The 15,175-nt window shown below is 32.3% G+C and overlaps 1 protein-coding gene across 2 annotated transcripts; it reads right to left on the bottom strand.

Annotated features, from left to right (window-relative positions):
* Positions 1-80: 80 nt before the first annotated feature.
* LOC132119713 (DCC-interacting protein 13-alpha-like) lies at positions 81-14,829 on the bottom strand. 2 transcript variants are annotated; one of them, XM_059529905.1, is made up of 22 exons: positions 14,613-14,829; positions 13,819-13,917; positions 12,971-13,030; positions 12,810-12,881; positions 12,645-12,732; positions 10,429-10,470; positions 10,281-10,339; positions 9,105-9,251; positions 8,932-9,014; positions 8,192-8,350; positions 7,921-8,109; positions 6,961-7,003; positions 6,399-6,455; positions 6,200-6,291; positions 5,283-5,462; positions 5,101-5,153; positions 3,184-3,358; positions 2,543-2,579; positions 2,236-2,382; positions 1,392-1,442; positions 1,179-1,268; positions 81-734 (listed from the first exon to the last, which is right to left on the bottom strand). In XM_059529905.1, exons 1-22 carry the CDS (start codon positions 14,664-14,666, stop codon positions 585-587), a joined length of 2,127 nt encoding a protein of 708 aa, XP_059385888.1. In that variant the 5' UTR covers positions 14,667-14,829; the 3' UTR covers positions 81-584. The 2 variants fall into 2 exon arrangements, with proteins under 2 accessions (XP_059385888.1, XP_059385889.1); XM_059529906.1 differs by having other exon boundaries at positions 5,101-5,150; positions 14,613-14,828.
* Between the last annotated feature and the right edge of the window lie 346 nt (positions 14,830-15,175).

Here is a 15,175-nt window from a genome sequence, read left to right as displayed (position 1 = left end):
AGATTGTTGCAATAGCTTATAGACAAAAAACAGAACTGTATTAATAACAAAGACATCATTTTGAAATGCAGTAGGATGAACTCATATTTCAGAAATAATTGATTTGCCCCAGTTAAGATATTTAGTATTATTTCTATTTACCATAATGCATCACATTCTTGACCTGTTTTGTGAAATTCACTCTCAATTCTGCCACCGTTGACATCATATGAACGAAAAAACATGCAGCCTTAAAACATTATCAGTGAGAACAGAAAACGAAGCCCTTAACATACTTAGTATTAAATCAGATATTATTCACACGTGCAACTTGATTGAAATATAGCAATAAATGTCGCCTTACGTCTTCATCATGGTAGTGGATTCATTTTTACACAAACATATATAAAACCCTCTAAAAGCAAATGCAGTTCAATAACGGATATGGTATAAATACAGGATTCTTACAAATAACAACTTCGAAAATGAAAAAGAATTCACTTTTTTTTCATATTTTAAATCATTGCTTCTGCAGGCCACTCTGGAGAACCCTTGAAGAACAGGAAGTGATGTATTTGTGGAATCCAAGCACTGAACGGTTTTCATCAGGCATTGGATTCGCCCTTTTTCTGCCCCTCCTCTCCTGCGTCGCTGTCCTCTGATTGGCTGTTGCTTAGGACCAAGAACTGTCCATCAGCAGCTGATTGGCTGGGTCGACTAGAGGTGGCTATCAAACGGCTTTGTTCCTCGAGATCCTGTAGGTTTAGAGAACACAGCTTTGTATTTATTTATTTTTAAATTAATGCTTTTATTCAGTAAGGATGCATTGAATTAATCAACAGTGACGGTAAAGACATTTATAAAAGATTTCTATTTCACATAAATGCTGTCCTTTTGAACTTTCTATTCCCCAAAGAAAGAAATACAGTTTGTACAAAAAAATTACATTGATAATAATCAGAAATGTTTTAGTTTATTAGAATGATTATTGATGGAACTGAAGACTGGAGTAAAGATGCTGAAAATGTAACTTTGCATCAGAGGAATAAATTACTTTTTACATTATATTCAAATAGAGAACAATTATTTTAAATTGTAATAATTTTTCACAATTTTACTGTATTTTAAATAAAATCAATGCAGCCTTGAGAGACCTCTTTAAGAAACATTTAAAAATCGTACCAATCCAAAACCTTTACCTTCTCTATCTGTTTTTGTTTATGAAGTTCTTCTTGTTGTTTCTCCTTGGCTTTGTCCAAATCTCTCTGTTTCTGTGTGGCTTTGCGGTCCTATAAGGAAAAAATATGTGCATATTGATGTATATCATCAGCATTATCAATTTTATTTGACCTAACGTGAATTTCTGCACAGAGAGAGTCATTTGAAATCAAATAAATGAAGGATTCTCTCACCATCTCAGAGTGGAGGGCGATCTGCTTCGCCAGTCCTACACTGTCACAGATCTAACAATCAAGAGCATCAACATCACCCAGATGAGCTTCATAAGACCTCAAAAACATCCAGATTCTTCAAAATCAGATGTCCTTATTACAGTATAAGTTTATAGAAGTATAAAAGATAAGTTAAAAATATATGTTTATATAAAAGTCTATAATTAAATAATATACATATATATTATATACATAAATAACATAAATCAATTATAGCTAAACTTAATATAATATTTCCTAATATTTATTAATATAATAACTACTATGTCTGTGTGTTTGTGTAAATAATAATTTTATATAATAATGTTATATATTATAGACTAATATAATATAAATATATATATTTTATAGTAATATTATATAATATATAATATTAAATTATTAATACAATAATTTATAATTATATATATATATATATATGCGTGCGTGTGTGTGTGTAATGTAAATAAATTATAATATAACATACATATATGTAGCTTAATATATTCATTTCATTTTAATATAATATTTTATTTGATATTTTATCTTTATTTAAAAATGTAATATAATAATATAATAAAATAATAATAAAAATATTAAAATATATTTTAATATAATTTAATATATTATAATTTAATATACACATATATATATATACACATATATATATACATATACATACATATATATACATATAAATATATATATACATATACATATACATATACATACATATATATATATATATACATATATATATATATATACATATATAAAAAAATTTATTATTATTGTTATTATTACTCCGAGATCAGGGTATTTGTACCTTCTCTCCATCATTGTTTGACTCAAAGACGTAGCAGACTGTAACACGCCGTCCGTCCATTCGTCCTCCTGCAGTCTTCAGCACAAAACCAAAAAGGCGCTTGTTCTCCTGATGTGACGCACACAGCACAACGCTGGAGAGAGGAAACTGAGGGACACACAACAAACACTGACTTTAAAACAGCACTGGATTCGGTCTGAACACTCAGTGTGAGCAGTACACGCTAAATAATACATGAACCTTACATTCTGTGAACAAAAAAGTAACATTAATCACAAAACTGTTAAATAATTGGTTAAGGACCTACCCATAGTCTTGTGACTTGCGTCTGTGGGTCAATAAGCCTAGAAATAAACAAACAGAAGATTTTAAGACACCTTGTTGTAATGTAACCCTAGATCAAAATCTTTAAAAATACAAATTATTCACATTTTATGTATCGTTTGTCCATGCAAAACTCACTATCACAATATGGGTTCAATATATTGGTTTGGGGTTTGTTCAAATCATGACACTGAAGCGCTGCTTGACATTTTATGACTTGTATGAAGTGAAGTGAAGTGAAGTGACATTCAGCCGAGTATGGTGACCCATACTCAGAATTTGTGCCCTGCGTTTAACCCATCCGAAGTGCACACACACAGAGCAGTGCACACACACACACACACACACACACCCGGGCAGCCATTTATGCTGCGGCGCCCGGGGAGCAGTTGGGGATTCGATGCCTTGCTCAAGGGCACCTAAGTCGTGGTATTGATGGTGGAGAGAGAACTGTACATGCACTCCCCCCACCCACAATTCCTGCCGGCCCGGGACTCGAACTCACAACCTTTCGATTGGGAGTCCGACTCTCTAACCATTAGGCCACGACTTCCCTTAAAGACAGGAACATAAAGACAGGAACAGTACAGAACAGCTGTCAGACCAACAAACTCAGTAACTGACTTGATGCCTTCACAGGTGACGAGCAGATGAGACTCGGTCATCCTGAAGATGTTGTGAATGGCTCGGGCGGCCAGGATCTGTCTCATGGTCTCATAGATGACGTCTGCGCTCTCTGTGGCCTTCACCTCCATGCAGCCCAGGAAGCGAACGATGTAAAGCTGGTGCAGAATCGAGTCTGAAACGACACGAGAGACTCGCTCTGACTTCACACCAACATGAAATCAATGTATTTTCTTAATAAAAGTCAGTTTGTGCATGCATCAAAAACTGATTTTATAATCTTGCATCAGAATGCAATAACTTGCTCTGCTTTTCTACTCATACAAAAAAGGAAAAAATATTATTAATTAACCATATCATAGCCTGCTTTGGATAGTTCAATAAAATCAGATGAATATAAATCAAGTCCCAGCCTCAGTATGTCCCAGGATATTCTATTTTCATCAGAAAACACATTACATTGTGTAAATTAACCTGTTAAATGTCACTGGCCCACTGGTGGGCCCACTTGCTATTACATGTTTTAAACAGGAATATCTTAGTCTGAACCTAAAGTAATCTTGACAAACTATTTTCGTTGGAAAGCTTAAAGACTGTAGTTTTGATATTTGGTGAGTTATTTTTGAGATATTTTACAGAGCAACAGTCTTCTTTAATTTATTAATATGCAAGACTCATAAGAGTCAGAGAATGCGTTCTGACCTTTATTTTAAAATGTGGATGCAATCATAAAAAATCAGTATAAATCTTTATTTATTTTCATGGAGAGTGTTCAAAAGATAACATCCATTTTATTTTTTGAGAAAAAAAGATCTGAAAGTGTTTTGAATATGCAGAAAAAACAACAGATTATCCTTTTTTGATGCATTGTGAACTATTAACGCAAGTCCAGGGTTCTCGTAGCATGTCTTTTGTGTTTTTTTTGAGGTTGAATTGAATCAAATACTGCCATACTGAGCCTTAATACTTCTGATGGTGATGTCTAATTCATAAATATTGAGAAACATATGGAAAAACATGTTTCATTTATGGAAATGAAGGCACCCTTAAATGGTCACTAATGGGGTTTGATGGTCATCTAGTGGAAAAGTTTGGTACTACGCCCGAACAAAATCTCACTGAAAGCTCGTTTTTTTTGAGATATCAACCTAAAATTTGGAACATAACTTGTGCGGTTTTGTAAAATATATATATTATATAAAATATATATTTTATATTTTCATAAACCTAAACTTCCGTAACTTTTTTGTTATACAATCTTATAAAATAATCTGCAAAGTGTCTGCTTTAAACAGAGACCAACCTTCAGTTTACTATTAAAGAAACAGCACACACATCAATTTTAAATAAGTCATTAAAAGACAATTAAACATTAACAGTTTTATTTTTTTGAACTCATGTTCTAATTATTTATACAAATTTCAAATTTTGGCTTTTTAAATTTTTTTTGAAAGTAGTCTCTTCTGCTCACCAAGGCTGCATTTATTTGATAAAAAATACAGCGAAAACAGCAAAAATTTTGAAATATTATTACAATTCAAATTTTCTATATGAATATATTAATACATTTATTCCTGTGATCAAAGCTGAATTTTCAGCATCATTACTCCAGTCTTTAGTGTCACATGATCTTCAGAAATAATTATGATATGATGAAACATCAACACAAAGTTAATGTTAAAGGCAGTTGTGCTGCTTCATATTTTTGAGGAAACCCTGATGAATGTTATTTTTCAGGATTCTTTGATGAATAGAGAATTCAAAATAACAGCATTTCTTTGAAATAGAAATCTTTAGTTACATAACTTTACTGTCACTTCTGATTCATTTAATGTGTATTTGCTGTATAAGAGTATTCATTTCTTTCTGCCCCCAGACTTTTTGAGCAGTAGTCTAAACATATCTTCATAAAGGTACCTTCACTTTCTTCAGACTTTGACCCTCCAGATTCACCAAACGGGTTGGTCCTTCTTTCAGCAAAGGGAAAAACACAAACCAGAGCTGAGTAATCCACCTAATAACAATCAACAGTAAATTGTCCTCTTGTTCTAATCATTTTAAAGCATCCATAATTATAAGCCAGAGATTCAAGCACAGACCTGCCCTGAGCGCCGCTCTTGGCCTGACTCGTGTGCTCCTCGCTGACCGGTGAGATGATGTCAAACTGAATGGGCGTGTCCGGAGCCACCAGCGAATCCAGAGACAGAGACGACAGCGCCGGAGACTCGGAGCCCGCAGTGCACTGACTGCCTGAACGATCCGTTTTGAGTCGACCTTGCCTTCAGGAGCAAAGAGCACAGACGCATTTATTAACAAAACATGGAATCATTTAAAATCAGATCTCTGTGATGAGGGAATGTATCCTTTGCAGTGAATGGGTGCCATCAGAATGAGTGTCCAAACATCTGATAATCCACAGTCCATCAGTAAACATCTTGTGAAGACAAAAGCTGCGTGTTTGTAAGAAATAAATCCATCATTAAGACGCTTTTAACTTCTGGTTAAAATAACCAGAGTCCATAATCCATAATAACGCTTCCTCCAGTTTTTCTCTCACATCAAATTCAGACACATATTTGTTTAAATGTGTAGAGCTTTTTTGGCTTGTAAACGGTGCTTGATTTGATTGATGCAGATTTCTTTTCTGATTCACTCGAGATTACTGTTTCACTGGAGGAAGCGTTATTATGGATTATGGACTCTTATTTTAACCAGAAGTTAAAAACGTCTTAATGATGGATTTATTTCTTACAAACATGCAGCTTTTCTCTTTTTGACACACTATTATGATGGACTGGAGTGCTGTGGATTATTGTGATGTTTTTATCAGCTGTTTGGACTCTCATTCTGACGGCACCCATTCACTGCAGAACATCCATTGTTGAGCAAGTGATGCAATGCTACATTTCTCCAAATCTGATGAAGTAACAAACTCATCTGCATGTTGTATAATCTGGTGGTGAATATATTTTCAGCTCATTTTTATTATTAGGTGAACTAATCTTTAAAACCTCACATGCTCGGTCTGAAACTCTCGTGCCGCTGCTGGAAGGAAGGTGAAGGTGTTACAGCCTCCAGAGCCGACTGATTCACTCTCGCTGCGATTTCCTGCCGACACAAGAAACATTAGCAATAACTGACTTGAAAACGCCTTTAAGGTATTTTATCATGTTTGCAGAGGTTTAGGGTTTCATGCATCTGAACTCCACACTCACCTCTGGGTTCTCACTGAGGTATATCCTCTTAGAGATGTTGTTTATGGTCGCAATCCACTAAAATAAAAAAAACATGTAAAATATTTCTGATTGGTGAATCTGATGAGAAGCCCATCAACAGCATGTTTAGAGTCATACTTCAATGAATGATTAAATAAATAAATAAATAAATACATTTTATTTGTCCTTCTACTGCCTTTTATATGCTGATTGTAATTTTAAAGAAACAGGTAACAATTACAGTAATGAGAATATAATGAGAATTACAAATAAACATTATTAGCAATGTTGAAAACGATTTTTGCTGCTTTTTATTTTTGTGGAAAATGTGATGCATTTTATTTTTCTGGATTCTTTAAGAAAACACAAAGTTCAGAAGAACGGCATTTATTTGAAATAGGAATGTTATAACAATATAAATGTATTCACTGTCTCTTTTGATCAAGTTAATGCATCCTAGCTGAATAAAAGTATGAATTTCTTGCTTACTCAATTTTTTAACAGTAGGAATGTAATTATAATTGTAATTGATTTTGTGGTGAAATCAACAGAACCTCCTCACCTCCTCACAGTCTTTCCTGCTCTCCGCCTGTAATATGACGGCCCTGCGGTACAAAGAGAAACAATATCTGACAGATGTACTGAGAAAGGATAAGACAATTGAGTTTAAACTGGATCAGCACTTGGGAGTTCACTGGGAACTCTACAGTGTTTACATTCCTTTTACTACATTGATACCAGAAGAACATGAGAAGTAACCAAAACATTTTGGGAATTTTAGATTTTCCCACCCTCACCACCAGAATATCCAACATGCAGATGAGTTTGTTTCTTCATCAGATTTGGAGAAATGTAGCAATGCTTCACTTGCTCAGCAATGGATGCTCTGCAGTGAATGGGTGCCGTCAGAATGAGAGTCCAAACAGCTGATAAAAACATCAGTCCATCAGTTAATGTCTTGAGAAGAGAAAAGCTGCATGTTTGTAAGAAAAAAAACCCATCATTAAGATGTTTTAATTAGAAGTCCATAATCCATAATAAGACTTCCTCCAGAATCTCCTGTCGTCTCTCAAATAAAAATCCATCAAAATATGTATTTAGAGCTGTTTTGAAGACTGTTTTGGCTTGTAAACGTCACTTGAACTGTGCAGATTTCTCTCCTGTTTCAGACAAGACTACTTTTTCACTGGACCATTATTATGTATTATAGACAGTTTAAAGTTAAATCGTCTTAATGATGGATTCATTTTTTACAAACATGCAGCTTTTCTCTTCTCAAGACATTAACTGATGGTCTGGAGTGCTGTGGATTACTTGTGGATTATTGTGATGTTTTTATCAGGACTCTCATTCTGACGGCACCCATTCACTGCAGAGCATCCTTAATTTCTTAATGCTACATTTCTCCAAATCTGATGAAGAAACAAACTCATCTACATCTCGGACGGCCTGAGGATGAGGACATTACCAGCAATATTTTATAACAAGCCAAAAGCATGTGCAAATGCACTGAAAAACATACTTCTTGCCATTAAATGATGTGATCTGAAAGCAGAAGCGTCGGTCATCACAGTCCACAGCCATGACGGAGCAGTTGTCGATGTCCATAACGAGACCTCCGGCTACGTCTCCACGCGATTGGCTCATGAGGTTTCCTCCCTGCGTGAAGAAATACTGACGATCCCAAGCAGACGACACCAGACTCGTCTTACTGGTGGGGAGAAGCGTGAGATCATTAGAAATGCAGACGACTGAAGCATAGACATGTGGACTCGTGGCTGATGCGGTCGTACTAGCGAGTGTTGAGGTAGCCGGCCTTGCGGGTCAGATTGCGGTTCACAGGGATCTTGTTGGGGTCCGGGTCAGGCATGTAGAGCGGGTCACTGGCCGCTTTCAGGTCCTGAATCGTCTGCTCGGTCGCTTCAGCGTCGCTGTCCATTTCCCTGCGAACACTACGAGCACAAAGAGAACAAATTCATGACATTTTGGAATAATCCATTAACTATTCATCTCATCTAAATTAAAACACATGCAAACAAACACACCACATTTATTTATTTATTACACGGTCTTGTTAAAGTAATAACGGAAATAATGTGCTTTCATTCAAAGAATAATTTAGGAAAGTTAAACATCAGTAGTGTGCAATACTTTACGTATCATAAGAAATATAAGATACAATAAGAAAGTTTTGGTTTTTAATGTTTTTGAAAGAAGTCTCTTCAACTCACCGAGACTGCATTTATTTGATTAAAAACAGTAATATTATGAAATATTATTACAATTTAAAATAGCTGACGTCTATTTGAATATATATTAAAATGTAATTTATTCCTGTGATCAAAGATGAATTTTCAGCATCATTACTTGTCACATGTGTCACATGACCTTCAGAAATCATTCTGATTTGCTGCTCAAGAAACATTTAAAATCTATATGTATATGTATTACATCTAATACTAATCTTTATTTCAGTTAACAAAATCAAAATTTTTCTATTATTTTAACAACAACAACACTGACTGAAACTCACTTCTGGACACTGGTTCCAATGTTGGTGAGAAACTCCTCCCACTGCTGAGTCAGATTCTCTGAGCCCAGTTTGAAAAAACTGATCTGATGATAAGCAAACAATAGTGAATTATAAAGCTCCTCTATTATCAGATGGTGTTGTGAATGGATGATGTTTGACAGCTGTATGAACACCTGCGCCTGCATGTATCCCAGCAGCGGTTCCAGCAGAGCCATCTTCTTCTTGTACTGCAGCATGTTGAGCGATGTGAAGTACTGCATTATGGTCTCGTGCTGTTTTTTCCTGGACGTGTAGACGTCCTCCATCACTTCATTCTTCACCTGCAGTGAACACATGCATGACAGCAATTGATGCGAGGCGGGACATGATTTTAACAATTGGGAATTGACTGGATGGTGAAAAATGTTTCTATAGACTGAGCAAAAAAGACTGGAATACGGTTTACGAGGAAATACTATTCAGTTTTTCTACTGAAAAATGTCATGCTTAATTCAATGTTCCTTGCGGTAGCAATTTGTTTTGTTTTCAATATGTTTTCAATATGTTTTTTTATTTTTATATTTTGTTCATCGGTATGAAGACATGCAGTTAAAAAATGTAATCAGTGAAAAATTTTTATTATCCTAAAAATTATTTTACATTTATTATACATTTAAATCTATTATTATAGTTTACCAAAACTAAAACTATAAAAAAAAATTGTTGCATGAAATGAAATAACATTTATCTAAAATAAAATAAAATATAAAAATAACTTATTTTATTTCAGCTAGTTTCCCAGGCAACATTTCTCTTTTTTTCATTTAAATTGATAACCTGATGTACTAAAATAACTACAACTGAAATAAATAATAAAAACCTATATGAATGTTTATAAATTACAAACGCTAATGAAGGAACTGAATAAATATATAAAAAGTACAACAAAATTACTAAAAAGTTAATCAAAGAAGCAAAAATATACAAATTAAATGAAAATATCTGAAACTATCTGTGCAGTCTCAATGATACTAAAATAACACTGACGCAAATGTGATTTTAGATTAGAATTTAAAATGACCTGCACTGATGAAAAAAAGTGCAATAAGAAAGCTAAATAAAAAGTAAATTATGACTTCATCTTAACTGGATTAAACTGAATAGTGAAATATCTGTCCAATATTTTCTTCTTTTCTTATCCTAGACAAGGATCAAGGAATTAGGTTAACTCTGAGTGTGTGTGTCTGAGTAAATGAGCACATTAAAACACACACACACACACGTAACACTGTACGTGTCAGTAAGAGGACGGGCGGAGCAGAATGCAAACCAACCAGCTGTCAATCATAAAACAGTGTGAATTGCCACACCTTCTCATTCTCCTTTCGTTTAGACAGTCGACTGTATCTGTTGACGGCTGCGTCGTGTTCTGAAATCAAATATGTTGAACATAATGAAGCAAAAAGCAATGGTTACATTATCAAATGATGCAGAAACTATGTGGAAAAAAATGCTTACCATCACTTGCAATCTGAAACACTTCCTTCAGGATGACAATCTCTAGAGACAATAAGAGAAGGAAGAATGTGTTACGTAAGTCAGTCAGCGCATTACACTGGAGTTAACTAAAATAGATCTAAAATTGCTTAAAAAAACATTTTCATTACTTTAAATAAATTAAGCATTAAATGAAATAAAATATTAAAATATAAAGTATCAGAGTATTAAAATATTAAAATATATTATAAAGAAAATTCAACAACACTACTTATTTTATTTAGTTTAACTTGATGTAATAAAATAACTAAACTAAAACTAAAATTAAAAGTAAAACTGTAGACATAAATATAAAAAAAACTACTAGAAAAAAAAGACCAAAAATAACCCCCCCCCCCCAAAAAAAATAAAAAAATAAAAAAATAAATCTTTAACTTAAATTAGAATGAAAATTTAAAATATAAAAATGCAAAACCTGTTTCAAAATATTAATAAAAATTATTATATAAATTCAGTATCTTGATGATACTAAAGTTTTATACAGGCGCTTAACAAATAAATTATTAAATGGGCAGGAAACATTATTTTATAGGTAAATACATTTTTATATGAAAGGTATAAGAGACATTTACTAAAGAAAAAATTATATATATATATATATACACACATACATACATATACATTACAGACCAAAAGTTTGGAAACATTACTATTTTTAATGTTTTTGAAAGACGTTTCTTCTGCTCATCAAGCCTGCATTTATTTGATCATTTGAAATACAGAAAAAAACAGTAATATTGTGAAATATTACTACAACTTAAAATAATAGTTTTCTATTTGAATATACTTTTAAAAAATAATTTATTCCTGTGATGCAAAGCTGAATTTTCAGCATCATTCCTCCAGCCTTCAGTGTCACATGTAACATCCAGTCGATCACATGATCATTTAGAAATCATTCTAATATTCTGATTTATTATGAGTGTTGGAAACAGTTCTGCTGTCTCATATATTTGATCAATAAAAGGTTAAAAAGAACTGCATTTATTCAAAATAAAAGAAAATTCTAATAATATGTTTTCTTTACTATCACTTTTTATCAATTTAACACATCCTTGCTGAATAAAAGTACTGATTTTATTTTTTTTTTAAAAGAAAGAAAAAAAAATGACTGACCCCAAATTACTGACCAGTAGTGTATATTGTTATTACAAAATATTAATATTTTAAAAACATAGCTCCTTTTTTTTTTACTTTTTATTCATCAAAGTATCCTAAAAGAGTATCACATGTTCTGAAAAATATTAAGCAGCAGAACTGTTTCCAACTTTGATAATGAATCATCATATTATAATGATTTCTAAAGGATCATGTGACAATGATCCTAAAAATTCAGCTTTGCATCACAGAAATAAATGATCATTTAAAGTATAATAAATTTAAAAACAATTATTTTAAGTTGTAATAATATTTCACAATATTACAGTTTTTTCTGTATTTTTGATCAAATAAATGCAGGCTTGATGAGCAGAAGAAACTTCTTTCAAAAACATTAAAAATAGTAATGTTTCCAAACTTTTGGTCTGTACTGTATTTATATATATATAATTAATAAAACTATATAGACATATAAAAAATACTAAAAAATTAAGTCCTAAAAAAACATAAAATTGTAATAAAATTTAAATGGAAGATTCAAAATTCAAAATACTAATAAAAACTATAATAGTGTCTCAGTAATTTCATAATTACATTGATTTACACAGCTGCTTAACAAATACATTACTAAATGAGCATGAAACATTAATATACATGCAAATTACTTTATATGTAAAAATAACTAAAACTTAGTAAAAAAAATATATATATAAACATGAAAAAAAATATTTAAAACTAACTGAAATTAAAAATAAAACTGGTAAAAATTGATTCAAAATATTAATAAAAACTATAATGATATCTCAGTGAATAATATTACAAAGCTACTTAACAAAATGACTAAGGTCATGAAAATATATAAAATGTATACATAAATATTAAATATATGGTCATGAAATATATGAAAAGAAGGAGAGACATGAAATAGCACAGATTACACATCTATAAACGGTCGCCTTTGTTTAAGAATAAAGCCATTTAGAGTCATTATAAAACAAACACTTGACAACAGAATAGTAGACCAATCAGAACGAAGCATTCCAGGACGCTCTACCCCATAATGCACTGCTGTGTCCTACCTCTCAGGTCTCTCTCCTGAAACTGTGTGATGGGGAACATCATGGCGTCTGCGAGCTGAGTGGAGAGAACGGCGTGACACGAGCTGAGCTGAAAGAAAACACACAGAGTCACACACACACACACACACAGTTCCACAGCACCTTCGTTACATCACGAGTTCTGACCTCGTCAATGACTTTGGCAAACTGCTGCAAAGTGGAGCTCATGACTTCATCATCACCTCCCAGAGGAAAACGCTGCACAGCAGAGAGAGATACTGAACTATAACAGAGAACTCAAGAAAGATGAGATATTGTGTGTTAAAGCATCAAAAGGCAGAAATCACCTGCTTCTCGTAGTCCTTCAGTAATCTAGACGTCAGATGTGTGGCAGCACTCAGTTCATTCTGAAAGCAGAAGCACACAAGTCTCATCAAAAATTAAGTCAGAAGAGAAAATAACATTAGGTATGAAAAATTTAAGCTTTTTTATTATTATGAATATCTATTCTGAATATTTATTTATTATTTATATTATTTAATATTGTTGTTGCTGACAGTACAAATTCTTTAAAATATAAATAATTTCTATTATTATGTTATCTCATTTTTTCTTCTTAATATTTATATAGAGATATTATCACTCATAGTAATTTTTTAATAATATCAATAATAAACAATAGTGTTATTTTATCTTTAATAATACAAATAATAATTATTATTACGTTTAATTAATATCATTATTAATATTGATTGATTATTAACAATAATAATAATAATAAATGAGTGATATTAATAATATACAATAGAATTATTAAATTTAATGGACATTATTATTAATATTTTAACAGTGATCATTATTACTATATTAATAATAATATATAAAACTATTGTCATATCTTGTAATATAATTTATTATTAATATTTTAATTATTATTTATAACAACAACAACAACAATATATTACTGTTAATAATAAATATATATTACAAAAAATATATTATTAATATATATTGTAGGGAGAAATAAAAACATGGGTTTAATTTTCCCTATCTAAAAATGATTTCTACTGTCTATCTATTGTTTTTGGTGTGCATTATGATCATGGCAAGATCTTGAGGTTGTGTCTGATTCATCCATTTAGACTAAAGTTGCCATCTCTATTATAATGTGACAGCTGAGTGTCTATGTTCTCACCTGAGCATCGTAGATTCTCTGCATGGCTTTGAAGAGCTGACTGAAATAACTGGATGTGGCTGCTGTATCTTCCTCAAACACACCGAGCAGAGAGCGAGTCTGAAAAACACCAGCAATATACATCTGCAAGATGTCTGTTGGGCATCTGGAAAGCATCTGCTGTATACAAACATCTGATAAAAGACTTTTTACATAAATAAACATCTTAAAGACAACTTCTAAAGGTCTATTTGACATCTGAGAGGTAAACAGAAATCATGTATTGTATTGCAGATGTAAATCAAATAGAGTCTCTGAGATATACAAGTGCTATCAGCAATACGTCTATATGATGCATTTCCTATAATATGTTTAAAATAGGACTAGCTGTTTAGACACGCATTCAATATGTTAATACTATCAGGAAATGTGTTGTTCATTAATAGAAAGTGGATGCATGTCAAACTTAATTTCTTAAGCTCTGTTGAGACATTTCAGACTCAAGTGTGACTTTACAGCAGAGTGATACAGAAACGAGTGTGAACACGAACATTCACTCTGATTGGTGAAGATTTTTTTTCTGAATTACAGATTTAATCATGTAAAAAGTCTCGCTGTAGTTTATGATATATTTGTGACATGATTTCATAATCAAATAACTGATCATTGTCAAAACTGATCGAAACGAGTCGAATCAAAGCATCAGGATGAACAGACACACAGCGAGAGCAGCAGATGTTTATTATGATCAATGTTTGTTTATTTATTTCGGTTAGCATGCTGGCTAAACGCTGCTGGTTTAACGTTAAAGTTACCTGCGGACTGTCCTCCAGAGTTTCCTCTATTGGTAATTTATCAATTCCTGGCATGATTGCAGATCTACCGCGAGCGCAACGAACTATTTACTTTATTATTTAGAAACAAAAGTCACAATGTTGTAATGTTGATCTCCGCTTTTTTACTGACAAATCAACACCCAGCCGGATCCGCCCACAAATGCGGAAGTCCCGCCTCCTCTCACCGCTGATTGGCGGAGGCGCTGTGGATACTATGATGATGTCCGCGTTTGTTTATAGGAAATAAAAGCCATTCGTGGCTCTCTGATGGTTTATAATATTATTTATTTTAGATAACTATTTCATCAATGTTTTTTTCTTAATCCACTCATACTTTTTATAATATTTATAAATTAATTTATAAACCTTTCAGAAGTATGCCAGGATAATGGCTGTTAGTTGTTTGTCAAATGTTGTATTAAAATAACATAAAATTAAATAAAATAAAATAAAATTAAATTAAATTAAAAACTTTGGCTCTTATAAAAATTAAATGAAACATTAGTTTGGAAATGTATGGAAAAATTAAATAATGTTGATTA

This window comes from Carassius carassius, chromosome 38 (genome assembly GCF_963082965.1).
Source record: "Carassius carassius chromosome 38, fCarCar2.1, whole genome shotgun sequence".
NCBI classification, from domain to species: Eukaryota; Metazoa; Chordata; class Actinopteri; order Cypriniformes; family Cyprinidae; genus Carassius; species Carassius carassius.
Note: the sequence above shows the minus strand (reverse complement) of the source record. Positions and strands in the feature narration are given on the sequence as shown.

Excerpts from the sequence above, each read along its gene's own strand:
- LOC132119713 (XM_059529905.1), bottom strand. The coding sequence starts at position 14,666 with ATGCCAGGAATTGATAAATTACCAATAGAGGAAACTCTGGAGGACAGT. Across the intron at positions 10,340-10,428 it reads GTTTCAGATTGCAAGTGATG|AACACGACGCAGCCGTCAAC; the intron begins GTAAGCATTTTT and ends ATTTGATTTCAG. Across the intron at positions 9,252-10,280 it reads AACGAAAGGAGAATGAGAAG|GTGAAGAATGAAGTGATGGA; the intron begins GTGTGGCAATTC and ends TGTTCACTGCAG.